Source organism: Scyliorhinus torazame, chromosome 14, assembly GCF_047496885.1.
Source record: "Scyliorhinus torazame isolate Kashiwa2021f chromosome 14, sScyTor2.1, whole genome shotgun sequence".
NCBI classification, from domain to species: Eukaryota; Metazoa; Chordata; class Chondrichthyes; order Carcharhiniformes; family Scyliorhinidae; genus Scyliorhinus; species Scyliorhinus torazame.
The window spans coordinates 184,271,751-184,291,391 of NC_092720.1; the positions used below are offsets into that span (position 1 = coordinate 184,271,751).

A 19,641-nucleotide genomic window follows, 5' to 3' on the forward strand; every position below is an offset into this window, starting at 1 on the left:
GTGGAAATGGTGGTAAAGAAAGAATATGGTATGCTTGCCTTCATCGGACGGGATATCGAGTATATAAGCTTTCAAATTATGTTACAGTTATATAGAACATTGGTTCGGCCACATTTGGAATACTGTGTCCAATTTTGGTCACCACGCTACCAGAAGGGCGTGGAGACTTTGGAGCAAATACAGAAAAGGTTTACCAGGATGTTGCCTGGCATGGAGGGTATTAGCTATGAGGAGAGATTGAATAAACTGGGATTGTTCTCCCTGGAGAGATGGAGGCTGAGGGGTGACCTGATAGAAGTTTATAAAATTGAGGGGTATGGATAGGGTGAACAGTTGGAGCCTTTTTCCGAGGGTGGAAATGAAAATTACAAGGGGCACAAGTTCAAGTGAGGGAGAAAAGGTTCAGTGGAGATGTGTAGGGGAAGTTTTTTTACAGAGGTGGTGGTGGCCTGGAATGCACTGCCATGTGAGGTGGTTGAGGCAGATAAGTTACGTTAGCGACCTATAAGACTTATCTGGATAGACACATGAACAGACAGGGTATAATAGTAATAATCCTTATTTTCACAGGTAGGCTTACATTAACACTGCAATGAAGTTACTGTGAAAAGCCCCTAGCCACCACATTCTGGCGCCTATTCGGGTACACAGAGGGAGAATTCGGAATGTCCAAATCACCTAACAAGCACGTCTTTCGGGATTTGTGGGAGGAAACCGGAGCACCCGGAGGAAACACACGCAGATACAAGGAGAACATGCGGGCTCCACACAGGCAGTGACCTAAGCCGGGAATCGAACCTGGGACCCTGGCGCTGTGAAGCTACAATGCTAACTACTGTTCTGCCATGCTGTCCCAATATAGAAGGATATAGGCAGTTGGACTAGAAAGGATACGTGATCGGCGCAGGCTTGGAGGGCGGAAGGGCCTGTTTCTGAGCTGTACTGTTCTTTGTTACATTGTACACTGTACATTGTAGTGTATAGCCTGTCATCACTTCAGAATGTGACATAGTGATTAAATCTTGGTACCCACCTCCCCTCCCCCATCTCTCCTCTTTAGAAACTCCCTCTTTGACTGAGTTTCTGATCACCAGTTTTGATACCTCTTTATGTGGCTCAGTGCCAATAGCTGTGTGAGTTCCACTCCTGTGAAGCATCTTGGGACATTTTCCTATGTTAAAGGTGCTATATAAATTCACTCGTACAAAGCACCCAATTATTGGCTGCAGGAGAGCGATAGGAACCTGTGGGATTGATCTTTGTGCAGCCAACAACTTCCATCCTCAATAACCCACCAATGAACATTCTTAACCAGGGGACTGAACCGGGCTGATACGAATAGTTTATCTTCAGAGAGACCCACTGAGTCTTTGTCACACGACACATTTGTAAATTCAGATTAACAACACTTTAAAGCATCTGAAATAAATGTCAAATGATGAGTGGATATGTTGAAGTAACACTGATTGATAAGGTGTTGCATTTACACTCCAGTGTGTCAGGAAATAGTTTCTTGAAATATGTTTGTTACATTTGAAATCTCTTCCCTTCCTGCGCTGATGCAGCCACACACAGCAGTAACCTGCACTCTCTCCCTCTGTATGGGCTGAGTGGTGATGTTCAGTGACTGTTTCATAAACAACAACCTTTATTTATACATCACCTATAATATAGAGTGAAACATCTCAGTGATTCAGAGAGTAAATCAAGAAACAACAAACAAATTATACCAAGTTAGGAAATAGATCAACCTCTCTGTAAAGTCACATCGATTAACATAGAATTTACAGCGCAGAAGGAGGCCATTCGGCCCATCGAGACTGCACCGGCTCTTGGAAAGAGCACCCTACCCAAGGTCAACACCTCCACCCGATCCCCATAACCCAGTAACCCCACCCAACACTAAGGGCAATTTTGCACACTAAGGGCAATTTATCATGGCCAATCCACCTAACCTGCACATCTTTGGACTGTGGGAGGAAACCGGAGCACCCGGAGGAAACCCACGCACACACGGGGAGGATGTGCAGACTCCGCACAGACAGTAACCCAAGCCGGAATCGAACCTGGGACCCTGGAGCTGTGAAGCAATTGTGCTATCCACAATGCTACCGTGCTGCCCCAGGTTTTAAGGAATGTCTCAAAGGGAGAGAAGGAGGTAGTGATGTCAGAAAGGTTGACTGAGTGTAAGAGGCCTTCCTGTTTGTTCCTGTTCAGTCGCTGGTTACCCCCTTTCTTCTCATTTATTTTATTTTTGCCATTACATTTTTCATCCATGGATGATTTATGGCCATGTGTCTTTAAGGAAAGTGGCCTGTGCCTTTAATTCGATCAGAAGCCTGCGCTGGTTTGGACTGGAGTGATGGACTATCTGGTACCAATGACAGATATTGACTGAGCGTCTGTTTGATTGATTTTGCTAACGGCCAATGAATTGACCCAAAAGGCTGTGCTCTGTCCGGTAACAGGCGGTGATTGGATCTGTTCCCACTGAAATAGTTCAGAAACCCATGGAGCTTCACTTTGGCAGCTGTGAGAAAACCTCTATTTTTCCAACTCTGTTTTCTCCAATAATAACCAGCAAATCCTCACCAAAAGGCCACTGTGGGAACCAACACTTTCTGCAGAGAAGGCAGATGCAAGCAGAATCCAGAATCTGATAACTCTCTCTACAAAACAGGCTGATGTGAAACCAGGAGCATCGCCTGGAAGAGCTATGAGTAGGACATTGCTAACTGTAAGAAAGATCATTACACACTACAAACCAGAGCCTTTAATCCACACTCATGGTGTGGAGAAAGTACACTAAAGAACTCATCGCCTGAAGCAAGAAGTCTTATCATTTGACCATAATCCTTATTATTTCCCTCTGTGTTTGATTGTCTTGTGTGTGTGGGGGTAGACGGTGGGGCTGTTAAAGGGTGATTCAGCTGTTAGCTTGTTAAGCAGCAGTATTTCCTGCATATTTCATATATGTTCTTGTGATAAGTAAATCGTAATTATGTTTAAACTTACAAACCTGGAGGCTGTAATTATTTGACAATCAAAATTTTGGGTATTTTTATTATGTACAAAAAAATGCTCTTAATTTTCATTTTTACACTGTACAATAGACAAGGGTTTGTGCATTGGGTACAATATACAAGAAATTTCCATTGGTATCGACCCACCCTGCTCCCACTTCCTCCGTTCCCCCCCCCCTCCCCCGCTTGTTGCTTTAAGATGTTTCTTAGGTCTCATTTTATAAAGTGGGCAATGATCATCTATATGCGGTTCTTTACCCTTTTCCCTCCCCCAATCTATTTTTGATGATTCTTTGGGTGTTCTATTCTTTGTGGCTTTGCTCTAGGCCCCCTAATATCCATTTCAGCCATTCTCCAGTCTCCCCCTCATCCCTCTCTGGCCTCCCCCCTCCCATCCTCTTCGGCTGTTCCCTCCAGTCTTGTTGGCTCCCGTGTGCCCCCCCTTCCCATCCCTATATTGGTTATTGGCTTTGAACAGGTCCTGGAACAGGTTGGGGAATGGCCTCTACATTTTGTGGAAGCCCTCCAGGATGGGGTTATTGGGTGATGGGGATAGGGTGGAGGTGTTGACCTTGGGTAGGGTGCTCTTTCCAAGAGCCGGTGCAGACTTGATGGGCCGAATGGCCTCCTTCTGCACTGTAAAATTCTATGATGATGCTCGGAGAGTGAATTTGATCTTCTCCAGGTGGAGACATTTCGACAGGCCTGCCAGCTAATCTGCAGCTATGGGTGGTGCTGTCAATCGGCAGCCGAGCGGATTTGTTGGCGGGCGATTAGGGAAGCAAGGGCAAGAGCATTGTCTCCGTTCCCTACGAATAGTTCTGACTGGTCCGAGGCACCGAGGACTGCCACTTTCGGGCACGGCTCCACCCTCACCACCACAACCTTGGACATCGCCTCGAAGAAGGCTGTACAAAACCCAACCAATCTGGGGCATTCCCAGAACATGTGGGCGTGGTTGGCCATCCCCTCTGTCACCGTTCACATTTGTCCTCCATCTCCGGGAAGAACCTGCTGATTCGGGTTCTTGTCAGGTGTGCTTCTGTGCACCACTTTCAGCTGCATGAGGCTGAGCCTTGCGCATGAGGAAGTGGAGTTGGCCTTACTCAGTGCATCGCTTCAGAGTCCACCCCAGTTCCATTTTCCATTAATAGTCCTTACTTTTTGCCATCGAGCATCCAGTGGGGAGCGTGCCCCTTCTAGTAGTCATATGTACACTTCTCTGCAGTCTTCCCCTGATTACACAATCCAGTAACTCCTCTAGCATTGTGTGTCTCGGGGTCCGTAAGTATGCTGTTATCTCCTTGCAGGGTCATTTCTGAACCTGTAGATGTCTGCGTGCATTCCTATTAGGTAGCTGCAGCCTCTATGCCAGTTCCTCTGAGGTCGCTAGCCTGCCCTCTGTGTAAAGGACCCTAACAGTCAGTAATCCCCGCCCCCTCCCCCCCAACCCCCATCCTGTCTCTACCTGTTACAGGTGGCATCCGGCATGGATGGTTAGCGCAGATGGGAGCCATGGTGACCATCTCGGTCAAGCCGCGGTGCTGCCTCATCTGGTTCCAGGTTCGGAGTGTGGATACCACTCCTCGGCTTGTTGAGTATTTTGCCGGCAGGGCTGGGAGCGCTGCTGTGGTGATGGCCCAGAGGGTTGACCCTGTACAGGAGCTCTCCTCTACCCATTCCATGTCTGGTTCTTTCACCCATTCCCTCACTCATTCTGAGGTAGCTGCCCAGTGGTAATACTGTAGATTTGGGAGGGCCAGGCCCCCGATGTTCCTTCTTCAAGAGTGAAGTCAGGAAAGACTTCATTCTTGCTCAGGTTGGGTTTGTCACCCGAGAAGGAGCCAAACTCTGTCAGGAGCTTCATGATCCTTTCTTGCCACTTTGTGGGTCCGAGATGTCGAGGAACAGATCATCTGCATAGAGTGACACTCTGTGCTTTCTGTCTCCTATTCGGATCCCCTTCCTTCTTCTTGCTGCTCCGAGGGCGCTCGCCAGCGGCTCAATTGCCAAGGCGAATAAGAGTGGGGACAGTGGGCATCCCTGCCTTGTACCTTTGTGCAGCTGGAAGTATTCTGAGCTGGTGGTGTTGGTCCGTAGGCTTGCCATGGACCAGGGGACCAACCCCCTTCCTGGGGGTTGTACAGGATTTTCACCCATGAAGTGAACCCTGTCCCTAGCTCAAACCACTCGAGTACGTCTACGAGGACCTGCCACTCGACTCTGTCAGAAGCCTTCTCTGCATCCACAGAGATGAGCGCCTCTGGTGTTCTCTCCCTGGGTGGGGTCATGATCATGTTCAGCAGTCGTCTGATGTTCGTTGTAAGCTGTCTACCCTCAACAAAGCCCGTTTGGTCTTCTGCCACCACAATCCGCATTCCGTTGTTCTTAATATTTTTTGAGCATCAATGATATCTTAGTATTTTTTGGGTATCAGTGATATTGTGGCTTGTGTTAGCGTTGGAGGCGGGGTGCCCCTCACTAGCAAGTCTGCGAACATCGCCCGGAGGTACGGGGCCTGTGCTGTTGCAAATTTTTTGCAGAGGTCCGCCAGGAACCTGTTGGTTGCCAGCACCTTGCTCACCTGCATGGAGTTGATGCTTGATGCACTATCAATTATGACGAGACGAGAGTAGAGAGTAATCAAGGCTTTATTAAGCAGAGATGTATAGCCTCCTGCAGCTGCTGCCGAAATGGCTGCAGCTCGGTGAGCACACACATTTATACTCCGCCTACTGGGCGGAGCCAGCAGGCAGGGATCTACCCCCATACCTGCAGTACAGGAGCCTTACCGTATTACATCTCGTATGTGATATATACAACAGTGGTGTCTACCACATTCACCCCCTGTTTAAAAAAAAGTGTCCAGCGGGGGTGGTGGAAAACTATTTACATGCATTTTAAAGTTAACATTTTGGGGAAAGTTCACAAATTCAGCCGATCGGGTGCCTTATCCTCCGTTGTGAGCGCCGCAGTCCCGGTGGCGATGCAGGTGTCGGCTTGGTCGCCGGTGACTCCGGGAGTGTGTAGACCCCATCTTCATCCCCGGGTGGGACCAAGGGGAGGACGGATCGTCATGGAGCGGGAGCTGTGGTGAGGTGCGCTGGGGGGAGGAAGGGTGGCGCCGGGGCAGAGGTGGGGGGGGGGAACCCAGCTGGTGCCAGGTCCCTGAGGGAGACTGTGTCTTGGCAGCCATCGGGGTACCTCATGTAGACGTACTGCGGGTTCGCATGGAGTAGCTGTACCCTCTCGACCAACGGGTCCGCCTTGTGGAGCCGCACGTGCTTGCGGAGGAGAACGGCTCCTGGAGCTGCCTGGGAGCGAAAACCCGGAGATGGACTTCCTGGGGAAGGCAAGGAGACGTTCATAGGGGGTTGCATTAGTCGCCGTGCAAAGTAGCGATCGAATGGAGTGAAGGGCGTCGGGGAGGACCTCCTGCCAGCGGGAGACCAGGAGAATTTTGGACTGCAGAGCCAGTTGGGCGGCCTTCCAGACCGTCCCATTCTCCCGCTCCACCTGTCCATTTCCCTGCGGGTTGTAGCTGGTCGTCCTACTCGAGGCGATGCCCTTGCTGAGCAGGTACTGACACAGCTCATCACTCATAAAGGAGGATCCCCGGTCGCTGTGGATGTCGGGAAAACCGAACAGGGCGAAGTTGTTGTTGATTGCTTTGATGACGGTGGCAGACGTCATATCGGGGCATGGGGTGGCAAAGGGGAATCTGGAGTATTTGTCGACCACGTTAAGGAAGTACGTGTTTCGGTCGGTGGAAGGGAGGGGCCCTTTGAAATCTACGCTGAGGCGTTCAAAGGGGTGGGAGGCCTTCACTAGATGCGCGGTCTGGCCGCTGGAAGTGCGGTTTGCACTCCGCGCAGACCTGGCAGTCTCTGGTGATAGCCCTGACCTCCTCAATGGAGTAGGGCAGATTGCGGGCCTTCATGAAGTGAAGGAACCGGGTGACCCCTGGGTGACAGAGAGCATTGTGTGGGGTCTGGATTCGGTCCACTTGTGCGCTGGCACATGTACCTCGGGATAGGGCATCTGGGGACTCGTTGAGTCCCGTTGTGTGTTGTTAAACATGAAAGCTACCGACCATTGGTCAGTGAAGAGAGTGAATTACCGGCCAGGTAATGCCTCCAATGCCGCACAGCTTCAACGATGTCTTGGGCCTCTTTTTCGATGGAGGAGTGCCGAATTTCGGAGGCATGAAGGGTTTGTGAAAAGAATGCCACGGACCTGCCTGCCTGGTTGAGGGTGGCGGCCAGAGCGACGTCTGATGCATCGCTCTCGACTTGGAAGGGGAGCGTCTCGTCGACCACGTGCATCGCGGCCTTGGCGATGTAGGCCTTGATACGGTTGAAGGCCTGATGAGCCTCGGCTGTCAGGGGGAAAACGGTGGAGTGAGTGTGTGGGCGAACCTTGTCTGCATAGTTAGGGACCCACTGGGCGTAGTATGAGAAGAACCCCAGGCATCATTTGAGGGCCTTGGGGCAGTGGGGGAGGGGGAGTTCCATGAGGGGGCGCATGCGATTGGGGTCGGGCCCTAGAACTCCATTTTGCACCACATAGCCGAGGATGGCTAAGCGGTTGGTGCTGAACACACACTTCTCCTTGTTGTACGTTATCCAGGTCCGGGAAGGTAGTCCGCAGTCCGTACCGGTCAACCATTCGGTCCATCTTCCATTGGAAGACCAAGACCCCATTAGTGACGCCGAAGGGAAGCCTAAGGAAGTGGTAAAGGCGGCTGTCCGCTTCAGACGCGGTGTACGGGTGGTCCGCCTTGCGAATGGGGAGCTGGTGGTAGGCAGATTTCAGGTCCACTATCGAGAAGACCCAGTACTGTGCAATCTGATTGACCATATCAGATATGCGTGGGAGGGGGTACAGTCGAGCTGCGTGTACTGATTGATGGTCTGACTGTAGTCAACGACTTGGGTTCTCCAGGGGCTGTTGCTGGACTCGATAATGCCTTCCTGCAGCAGCCGCTGGACCTCGGACCTGATGAATGTCCTTTCCTGGGCACTGTACCGTCTGCTCCTGGTGGTGACGGGTTTGCAAGCCTGGGTGAGGTTTGCAAACAGAGAAGGCGGGTCAACATCAAGGGTTGTGAGGCCGCATACAGTAAGGGGTGGTAGGGGCCCGCTGAATTTCAGGATTAGACTTTGGATGTTGCACTGGAAGTCCAGGCCGAGTAGCAAGGCAGCGCAGAGGTTGGGGAGGATGTAGAGCCGGAGGTCGCTGAACTCTACGCCCTGGATGGTGAAGGTGGCGGGTGCAGTACCCCCGGATCTCCATGGAGTGGGATCCGGAGGCCAGGGAGATTCTCTGGTTAATGGGATATACCGCGAGGGAACAGGGCCTTACCGTATCGGGGTGGATGAAGCTCTCTGTGCTCCCAGAGTCAAGAAGGCATGATGTCTTGTGCCCATCGACCTTCACTGTCGTCGACGCGGTTGCAAGGTTGTGCGGCCGGGGCTGGTCGATTGTGATGGAGGCGAGCTGTAGCCGGTGTCAGAAGGTCCCTGACTGGTCGGCAGGCGCTGAGCAGCTCGATGAGGTGCCCGACGAGCAGGGGTCCTGAAGCGGGGAAGATGGCGGCGACCACTGGGTGCACGTGGCGGGCGGCGCTAAAGGTGACGGCGCCCATGGGCCGCACGTGGCCTGATGGGGGGGAAAACGATGGCGCCCACGGACTACACGTGTCCTGAGGCAAGCAAGATAGCGGCGCCCACGGGCCGCATGTGGGTTGCGGGGTCGAAAATGGCGGCGCCCACGGGTCACATATGGGGGGTGTAGGAACAATAGGCCTGGTTACAGCGGTGATCGAGTGGGCCTGACACACAGCAGCGAAATGTCCTTTCTTCCTGCAGGCCTTGCAGAGCGCGCTCCGCGCCGGGCAGCGCTGCCGGGGGTGCTTTGTCTGTCCGCAGAAGTAGTACTTGGGTCCCCCGGGGTTGGCTGGCTGCCGCGCAGCGCAGGCTTGGGATTGGCTGGGGGCGGTTGCTGGTGGGGTCCATGATGGAGGGTTCACTGCTGGGCTTCACGATGTCCAGGAGGGGGGGCGCCGTGTGGTCGGGGGCGTACGCTTGTACATTATGGGGGGCGACCGTTAGTGAGATTGCGAGTTTCTTGTTCGCCGCGAGGCCGAGGGTAGCCCCTTCTAAGAAGTGCTAGCGGATGTACACCAACCCTATGCCCGTAACGAAGGCGTCCCTAATTCGGAGTTTGGAATGTTCAACAGCCGAAACGGCCTGGCAATCGCAGTCCCACACCAGGGCGTGCAGGGCACGCCAGAAATCTTCCACAGACTCACCGGGAGTTGATGCCGCGTGGATAGGAGGTGCCTGGCGAAGAGCTTGTTGGTCTGCTGAGTGTAGTTCTCTTTCAGTAGCGCCATGGCCTTGGCGTAGATAGGCGCATCCCGGATGAGGGGAAAGATATCGGAGCTCAGCCGTGTGTAAGGATCTGGAGCTTCTGTGTCTCTGAGGGTGGTTTTGTTGCAGATCCGATGTAGGCTTCAAAGCAAGCTAGCCAATGTGCGAAGGCCGACTTGGCGTTGTCTGCTTGAGGGTGCAGCTGCAGGTGATCCGGCTTGATGCGTAGTTCCATCGTTGTAAAATCACTGCTTAATAAATTGATGCACTATCAATTATGACGAGACGAGAGTAGAGTGCAATCAAGGGTTTATTAAGCAGAGATGTGTTGCCTTCTGCAGCTGCTGCCGAAATGGCAGCAGCTCGGTGAGCACACACATTTATACTCCGCCTATTGGGCAGAGCCAGCAGGCAGGGATCTACCCCCGCACCTGTAGTACAGGAGCCTTACCGTATTACATCTCGTATGTGATATATACAACAGTGGTGACTACCACAGTGCTCTCATGGCCTTACCCAGTCCTAGCAGTGCCTCCATCCCCCGTATCGACCAGGGAGGAGAGCAAGGGGGGTGGGCGGGGGAAACGTGGTGGGATTAGGGAAAGGTGGGCTGGGGGGAGGACACAGCGAACTAGATGGTAGCAATCTGTAAATAAAGTAAGATAAAAGCCTTTTTGCGGTACACTGTACAATAAATAAACAGCAACGTCAATGTACATAATGCTGAAAATGCCAATCAAAAGATTTTTTTTAAAAGAAGAATTATTGGTTAATTCACTTGTGCGTGACTCCGGGATGTGTGGTGCTAGAATTGCCCACGCACTTGCCAGAAGGCATCGTAACAGGAGGAAATTCAGAACTGAAGGTCAGGACAGCTGAAGGCGCAACCGCTTAATTGCGGAGTGATTAAAATTGGGGATGCTCAAGAGGCCAGAATTGGAGGAGTGCAGAGATCCCGCAGTGTTGTGGGGCAGGAGGAGCATAAAGTGGCAGCGGTAATAGGAACCTGGAGGGATTTGAAAACGAGGTTGGGAATTTTCAAACCGAGCTGTTGCTGGACTGGGAGCAAATGGAGGTCAGCGAGGCTGGAGCGCGATGGGTTAATGAGACTTGCTGTGAGTAGGGTACAGGTAGCACTATTTTGGATGATCTTAAGTTTACAGCGGGTTGGAAGATCGGAGACCATTTGGATTGATTTGAAATAGTCCAATCCGGAGGTGACACGGGCACTGATTTGTGCAGGGGACCAGGAAACGAGAAATCCTTTCCTGATTAGGGATTGAGAAGAGTGAGCTCGAGGGAATAGTAGAGCAAGACACTCTCCCCACTGTAGTTTCCACTATAATCCCACCAACAATTGGCCCTCAAGAGACATCACTGTTCAAACAGCATCATTTCATTGAAGCATCACTTGCAACGCTGGGACCCAGAACTGTTAATGATGCACCGAGGAGACAGTGATTCAGGAGCATTTAACATCTGTACTGATCAATTATTTATTCAGCATTTACACAGCTTTAGCATTACTAATATTCTGTTACTAATATCTGTTACTAATATTCACTGAATTTGATTAACACTGAGAATTACAAATATTTGATTCCAACATGCTGCTTCAGCGAGTGACTTTAGCTGATGCTGTAACAATTGTAGATTAATTATCTTGATTCTCTCTGTTTGTTACCACACTCCCCATCTTTAACACCCATTAGTTTGATAGTTTGCTGTAAACTGACACTTTATACAGTTTTAGCTCTAACAGAGTGAGCTGTGTGATCATTTGAAGAGTTTGAGCTGTTTCTGTTTTGCTGATGTCAGGTAGTGAAGCAGTGTGTCATATCATCAGGGTTCATTGCAGCAACTCGCCAAGGCTCTCTCAACAGCACTTCCCAAACACACTCCCTCCACCACCAGCGCACCCTGGCTGCAGAGTGCACCATCTGCAAGATTCACTCCAGCAACTTGTCAAGGCTCCCTCAACAGCACCTCCCAAACACACTCCCTCCACCACCAGCGCACCCTGGCTGCAGAGTGCACCATCTACAAGATTCACTCCAGCAACTTGTCAAGGCTCCCTCAACAGCACCTCCCAAACACACACCCTCCACCACCAGCGCACCCTGGCTGCAGAATACAACATCTACAGGATTCACTCCAGCAACTCACCAAAGCTCATTCAACAGCAACTCCCAAACACACTCAGAAAGAAAAGGACAGTACGTACACGGGTACATGGGTGACTGTCTGCACGGGGATTGTCCGTCCTCTACGTGGGTTTCCTCCGGGTGATCTGGTTTCCTCCCACAGTCCAAAGATGTGCAGGTTAGGAGGATTGGCCACACTAAATTGTCTCGGTGTCCAAAGATGCATAGGTTAGGTGGGGTTACAGGGATAGTGAGAGGCAGTGGACCTAGGTAGGTTGCCTTTTCAGAGGTTCGCTGCAGACTCGATGGACCAAATGGCCTTCTTCTGCACCTTAGGGATTCTATGGGAACATCATCACTTCCAAGTTCCCATCTGAGTAACACAACACCCTGATTTAGCATCATAGTATCATTAAAAATACAGTGCAGAATCGGGCCATTCAGCCCCTCGTAACTTTCCCAGCTCTTTGAAAGCAATGCTGCAGTTTGTCTCCTGCTATTTCCAGAGTACTGCAAATGGCTTGAGAAACAACATTTGTTTCCAAATTCTGTGCTGTGCTATGTTGCTGTTCTGTAACTCATGTCTGTAAATGTTTTAGTGATGGGAAGCTATTTTTAGTTAGACAGTGAACATCATTCTTCAACACAAGAGTGTTATAATTACCCAGCTGTCTAGCTGTCCAGTACAGAGTGCAGTGTGATGCAGCACCGACAGATTTATGAAGACATCGCCTTGAGAAAATGAGTATGTAAATATTCATTGTTTCCAAGAATGTGTAGAGGCTGCTTTGCTGTTTTTACTAACCTATGTTCGACCTGCCCTCGGAGTGTTTGATGAGACAGTGTAGAGGGATCTTTACTCTGTACCTATCTCCGTGCTGTACCTGTCCTGGGAGTGTTTGATGGGACAGTGTAGAGGGAGCTTTACTCTGTATCTCACCCCGTGCTGACCCTGTCCTGGGAGTGTTTGATGGGACAGTGTAGAGGGAGCTTTACTCTGTGCCTATCTCCGTGCTGTACCTGTCCTGGGAGTGTTTGATGGGACAGTGTAGAGGGAGCTTTACTCTGTACCTAACCCCGTGCTGTACCTGGGCTGGGGGTGTTTGATGGGGACAGTGTAGAAGGAGCTTTACTCTGTACCTAACCCTGTGCTGTACCTGTCCTGGGAGTGTTTGATGGCGACAGTGTAGAGGGAGCTTTACTCTGTATCTAACCCCGTGCTGACCCTGTCCTGGGAGTGTTTGATGGGGATAGTGTAGAGGGATCTTTGCTCTGTATCTAACCCCGTGCTGTACCTGTCCTGAGAGTGATTGATGGGGACAGTGTAGAGGGAGTTTTACTCTGTACCTAACTCCGTGCTCCACCTATCCTGGGAGTATTTGATGGGACAGTGTAGAAGTAGCTTTATTTTGTATCTAACCCCATGCTGTACCGATCCCGGGAGTGTTTGATGGGACAGCGTAGAGGGAGCTTTAATCTGTATCTTACTCCATACTGTACCTGTCCTGGGAGTGTTTGATGGGGACAGTGTAGAGGAATCTTTACTCTGTATCTAACCTCGCATTACGCCTGCATGGGAGTGTTTGATGGGGATAGTGTAGAGGGATCTTTACTCTGTATCTAACTGTACCTGACCTGGGAGTGTTTGATGGGGATAGTGTAGAGGGATCTTTACTCTGTACCTAACCCCGTGCTGTATCTGTCCTGGGAGTGTTTGATGGGGACAGTGTAGAGGGATCTTTACACTGTATCTAACCAGTGTTATTCCCGTCTTTATTTGCAGGAGAACCCTTACATGTGCAACAATGAGTGTGATGCTCGCACACCCGAGCTTGCACACCCACCCGAGCTGATGTTGGATGATGAGGGGCGGATTCCCAACACGTTTTGGCAAAGTGTTTCCTGGAGAAATTTCCCACAGCCCCTCCTGGTCAACATTACTTTGTCCTGGGGCAAGAGCATCGAGCTGACCGAGGATATCGTGATCACCTTCGAGTCGGGCCGGCCAGAGCAGATGGTCCTGGAGAAGTCACTGGACCATGGCCGGACATGGCAGCCCTACCAGTTCTATGCAGCTGACTGCCTCAACTCCTTCGGGATGGAGGCGAGGAGGGCCCAGGATCTGAGTCAGGCCTCCGTGCTGGACATCATCTGCACTGAGCAATACTCTAGGGGATACGTGTGGAAGGTCGACAAAATGGTTCGCTTCGAGATCCAGGAGCGCTTGTCCCAGTTCGGGGGACCCCGTCTCAGTGACATGGCCTCGCTCTATGGCCAGCTGGACACTATCAAGGAGCTGAGAGACTTCTTCACCCTGACTGACCTCCGGTTCAGGCTGCTCCGACCAGCCACTGGACCCACCAGTGTTGACCCACTCAACCTGTCCAAGTACTTCTACGCCATCTCCAACCTGGACATCCGCGGCAGGTGAGAGCTCCCCAACCCTTCTGCGCAGAGCCACTGAGACCACACTACACATCCGGGGAGCAAAGGCTCAGGCTCAACATCTGGGGAGCCCCATCAGGGGGAACATCTGGAGGGACACAAACATGGTCAACGACGTGGGTGGCACTGGATCAGTCTCAACATCTGGGGAATATGAGTGGAACATCTGTTTGGCACTGGATAAGTCTCAACATCTGGGGAGCAGCACCAGGGGGACCATTTGGGTGACAATGGTTCAGAGTCAACATCTGGGGAGTAAGATCAGGCAAAACATATGAGGGCATGTTTGGATGGAATACCAGTGGGAGGCACCAGGTCAGCATCAGCATCTGGGGAGCAAAATTTGGGAGAAGTATTTGGGGGTGCACTGGGTCAGGATCAACATCCAGCAGCAGGATCAGGTGGAGCATTCAAAAACTCTGTCTGCACTAACATTTGGAGGCACCCTGTCAAGTTTACTCACTCTAGTCACTCTATCAGGGTTAACATCTGGAGCCAGTCTCTCAGGTCCAATACCTGGCGTCATTCCCTGTCTTAAGTTCTGGAGTCACTCTGTGTTAGCTTCTGGAGTCATCTATCAGAATTAAGACCTGGAGTCACTCTGCCAGGTCTATCATTTGGAATCATTATCCCAGGTCTTAAACCTGGAGTCACTCTGGAGTCACTCTATCAGCATTAACATCTAGCGTCAGACACTGTATACAGACCGACATGGTGTCAGTGTGTACAGACCAGCATAGTGTCAGTGTGTACAGACCAGCATAGTGACAGTGTGTACAGACCGACATTGTGACAGTGTGGACAGACCGACATTGTGACAGTGTGGACAGACCGACATTGTGACAGTGTGTACAGAACGGCATAGTGACAGTGTGTACAGACCGGCATAGTGACAGTGTGTACAGACCAGCAGAGTGACAGTGTGTACAGACCAGCATAGTGACAGTATGTATAGACCAGCGTAGTAACAGTGTGTACAGACCGCCATAGTGACAGTGTGTACAGACCGGCATAGTGACAGTGTGTACAGACCAGCAGAGTGACAGTGTGTACAGACCAGCATAGTGACAGTATGTACAGACCAGCGTAGTAACAGTGTGTACAGACCGCCATAGTGACAGTGTGTACAGACCAGCGTAGTAACAGTGTGTACAGACCGCCATAGTGACAGTGTGTACAGACCGGCATAGTGACAGTGTGTACAGACAGGCATAGTGACAGTGTGTACAGACCGGCAGAGTGACAGTGAGGACAGACCGACATTGTGACAGTACGTACAGACCGGCATAGTGACAGTGTGTACAGACCGGCATAGTGACAGTGTGCACAGACCAGCATAGAGACAGTGTGTACTGACTGGCATAGTGACAGTGTGTACAGACCAACATAGTGACAGTGTGTACAGACCCACATTGTGACAGTACGTACAGACCGGCATAGTGACAGTGTGTACAGACCGGCATAGAGACAGTGTGCACAGACCGGCATAGTGACAGTGTGTACAGACCGGGATAGAGACAGTGTGTACAGACCGGCATAGTGACAGTGTGTACAGACCGGGATAGAGACAGTGTGTACAGACCGGGATAGAGACAGTGTGTACAGACCGGCATAGTGACAGTGTGCACAGACCAGCATAGAGACAGTGTGTACAGACTGGAATAGTGACAGTGTGTACAGACCAGCATAGAGACAGTGTGTACTGACTGACATAGTGACAGTGTGTACTGACTGACATAGTGACAGTGTGTACAGACCGGCATAATGACAGTGTGTGCAGACCAGCATAGTGACAGTGTGTACAGACCGCCATAGTGACAGTGTGTACAGACCAGCACAGTGACAGTGTGTACAGACCGACATAGTGATGGTGCATACAGACCGGCATAGTGACAGTGTGTACAGGCTGACATAGTGACAGTGTGTACAGACCAGCATAGTGACAGTGTGTACAGACTGGCATAGTGACAGTGTGTACAGACCGCCATAGTGACAGTGTGTACAGACTGGCATAGTGACAGTGTGTACAGACCGGCATAGTGACAGTGTGTACAGACCGGCATAGTGACAGTGTGCACAGACCGGCATAGTGACAGTGTGTACAGACCGACATTGTGACAGTACGTACAGACCGGCATAGTGACAGTGTGTACAGACCGACATAGTGACAGTGTGTACAGACCGACATTGTGACAGTACGTACAGACAGGCATAGTGACAGTGTGCACAGACCAGCATAGTGACAGTGTGTACAGACCGGCATAGTGACAGTTAATAATAATAATAATAATAATAATCACTTATTGTCACAAATAGGCTTCAGTGAAGTTACTGTGAAAAGCCCCTAGCTGCCACATTCCAGCACCTGTTCGGGGAGGCTGCTCCGGAAATTGAACCCACGCTGCTGCCATGTTCTGCATTAGAAGCCAGCTATTTAGCCAACTGTGCTAAACCAGCTGCTATAGACCGGCATAGGGGCAGTCTTTACAGACCGGCATAGTGACACTGTGTACAGACTAGCATTGAGACAGTGTGTACATGACGAATGTGATATAAAATAGTTACTTTAGAGATACTAGTTAATGTAATGTAGAAATAAGCCACTTTGATTCTGGCAGTTAGGGACAAAGGGATTTGAGACCGCATGGAAAAAGCAGGAAGAGGTGTGTCTATGAGAGTGATGCTGCATTGATAGGGGCCAGAGAAAGGGATTGGAAGTGAGCCAATCAGAATAGATCAAACAGGTCAGGAGGGACATAGGCTGACCTATGGGCGTCGAGTATGTGAAACTTGATACCATTTGAATTGATTTTGCATAGATCCCTTTGTCACTTTGTTCAGTCGCTTTCTGGAGTGTAGGAGACTGGATGTCTCTTATGTTTCTGTAAGATGAATTAAGCTTGCAAGCTAAATAAATAACTTCTTTTTACGTGCAAATCCATCTCAACTTTTATTGAGGCCAGACTGACAGAGAAAGAAATTTGGGAATCAAAATTTGGTGCCGAAAACCGGGATTTCTCAGGGCGATCCTGATCCAACTGCGAAATCAGAATTAGACTGATTATGAACAGGAGGATGGGGAACAAAGGGCCCTCAATGTAGAACTGGAAAACGACCGTGCATTGATTGTTCCCCTCTTCTTATCGTCTGATTAGTCTGGTCACTCGCGGTTGGCACAGAAAGACCGCCTCGACGAAATCACAGGTCAGTCTGGGGATTAGCATTTTAATTGATGGGATTTCATAGAGTTAATTCGGCTGGGGTAGGCTGTATTGTTGATGTAACATTTAAAATATAAATGGTTCAACTTCATTTGTGAGTTAATTCGGCTGGGGTAGGCTGTATTGTTGATGTAACATTTAAAATATAAATGGTTCAACTTCATTTGTGAGTTAATTCGGCTGGGGTAGGCTGTATTGTTGATGTAACATTTAAAATATAAATGGTTCAACTTTATTTGTGAGTTAATTCGGTTGGGTTACGTTATGAGAGGTAGATGTAACATTTGAAATTGAAAATGGTTCACCTCTATATGTCTGTGTGTTAAAAATATAGTTGATTAAGCTAAAATCTTCTCTTTGGACTGTAGTGGCGAAAAAACGCAGTTCCAAGGACTAGTTGAGATTATGGGAAATTCCTTGGATAGCACAAATGATCCAGGCATGCCACTGCAAATATTATGTGATAAGTATCCGGACAAAGCGAAGGATTTAAGAAAATTGTCAGCACAGTTAAGAACTAAAATGGGAGATGAATGGCCACTAGGGGGAACCAAAGACCTAGAAATGGTTAAGAAAATCCAGGGACAAATATGGAGAAAAAAATCAAGGTATGAAAACTAAAGAATTAATTGGATTATGGAGGCAATATTGTCAAGAGGAAAAAGATAAGATTATGTTGTCCAGCTGGCAGGATAATGCCCTTAAAATGGGTATTTCAATTAATGAACAGGGTAACCTAAAAACATTACAGATCTTGAAAAAGGAATGTGCATTTTAAAAAAGAGCAAATAGAGACAGGAAGGACCCGGGTCACACAAGAGACGAACTATGTAGTTCAATGGCTGGCCTTGAATTGACAGAAGGAGAAAAATTCAATAATTTGGAAAAGTCAGTAAAAGTTCCGTCTGCACCCATAGTATGGTCTGCGCTCATTCCAGAACCACCAGAGTACAATAATATATACCCAGCCATTGCTCCCCAGATTTCAAATATGCCAGAAACTCAAGCCCTTTTGGGTGATAGTGTGGGTCCTGATTTACCAACTTCACAACCGAAAGAGCAAAAGGAACTCTGTCCCACAAGCCCAGTTAGCTCTAGGACAAGATCTCGGACAGCGAGAGAGGGGCTTGACGCTCACCAGAAACAATTAAGCATATCACCTAAGTCTCCCCAAACTAAGGAGAAATCACAAGATTTGGGAACAAAGAAAGCTGAAACAACTTCGTTTGAAGAGAAAGAACTCCGCCTCGTGACAGGGAGAGACGTTGAAGTCTTGGAACAACCAGGGGAAATAGCTAGAGTGCCCCCTGGTGACATTCGGAGACAGTTACCGATTAGGAAGATGCAAAACCCCGACCCAGGGACTGCGGGAGCGAACCCCACGATAGACGTTTACTTCCCATGGACACCCAGTGAGATGATGGCTATTATGGCTACAATCCCAGATAGAAAAAAATCTCCTGCTGCCTTCGTGGATTCCTTGAGAACTACCATCTCAATTTATCAAGCTGATTCAAGGGACCTCTGGGCCCTAGTCCAGCAGATTTTAACCCCAGCAGAGTACCGCAATTATCTTAACCACCTGAATTATGCTAGTCATGCCGCACTCCAGCAGGCCTATGTGTTAGACGACGATAGAAGGACACAGATCTTGAATGCGTTGAATAGCACATTTCAAAGGCCCATAAATCTTTCTGTTATCTTAGACCTAAAACCTAAGAAGACTGAAGAGCCAGAGGAATTTCTGGAGCGTTTTAATGAAATCTACCGGGGGCAGTCAGGCGATTTGCTGTATCAAAATGGTCAGAATTCCCCTCAATACTGTGCTATGTTAATGCATTGCCTACCACCTTCTGTGTTTACTGCTGTGAAATGTAATAACATGAATTGGACAGAGAACGACCCTTCCCAGATGGCAAGGGCAGTCAGATTTTACTGGAAGGAGGGTGTAGGCCAAGAAGGAGGTTCAGTTACAAAGGTTAAGACTGAGTATGTAATGAAAAAGGATGATCTGCGACCCCAACAAGCGGCAGAAATGGTAGTTTACCAGCAGGAGCCCCAATATAGTGACTTTGGGTGGGTGGATCAGCGAAGAGGAGGATACCAAACCCACCCAAAGGGACCCTCACCCCATTTTTATGGCCCACCGAACGAATCAACAGCTCTACAACCGCAGCCCCCTCTGAGGGGCCATTGGTCTACTGGAAGACGAGGACGGGGCAGAAATAGAGGGAGCAATGCATGTTTTAATTGCGGCCGTGTAGATCACTGGCAACAGGAATGCCCCTTTAAAAGACAGACAGTAGAAGGAGATTATTCGACCCAAAGGAGAGGGTACCCACCAAGGGGAGGACAGATGAGATACACTGACTTCTCCCAGGAAAACCCTTTCCCAACACAGGATTGACTAGCTAATTTAGCCATAAGGACTCTC

General features: G+C 49.6%; 1 protein-coding gene across 4 annotated transcripts in view; it reads left to right on the plus strand.

Moving 5' to 3' along the window:
• Positions 1-19,641, plus strand: part of LOC140390265 (netrin-G1-like) — a 158,854-nt gene that overhangs the window by 87,084 nt on the left and 52,129 nt on the right. For all 4 annotated transcript variants that reach the window (XM_072475277.1, XM_072475279.1, XM_072475278.1 and 1 more), the window contains one exon: positions 13,325-13,968. In XM_072475277.1, the coding sequence (XP_072331378.1) occupies positions 13,325-13,968 (644 nt within the window). The remainder of the gene's footprint in view (positions 1-13,324; positions 13,969-19,641) is intronic.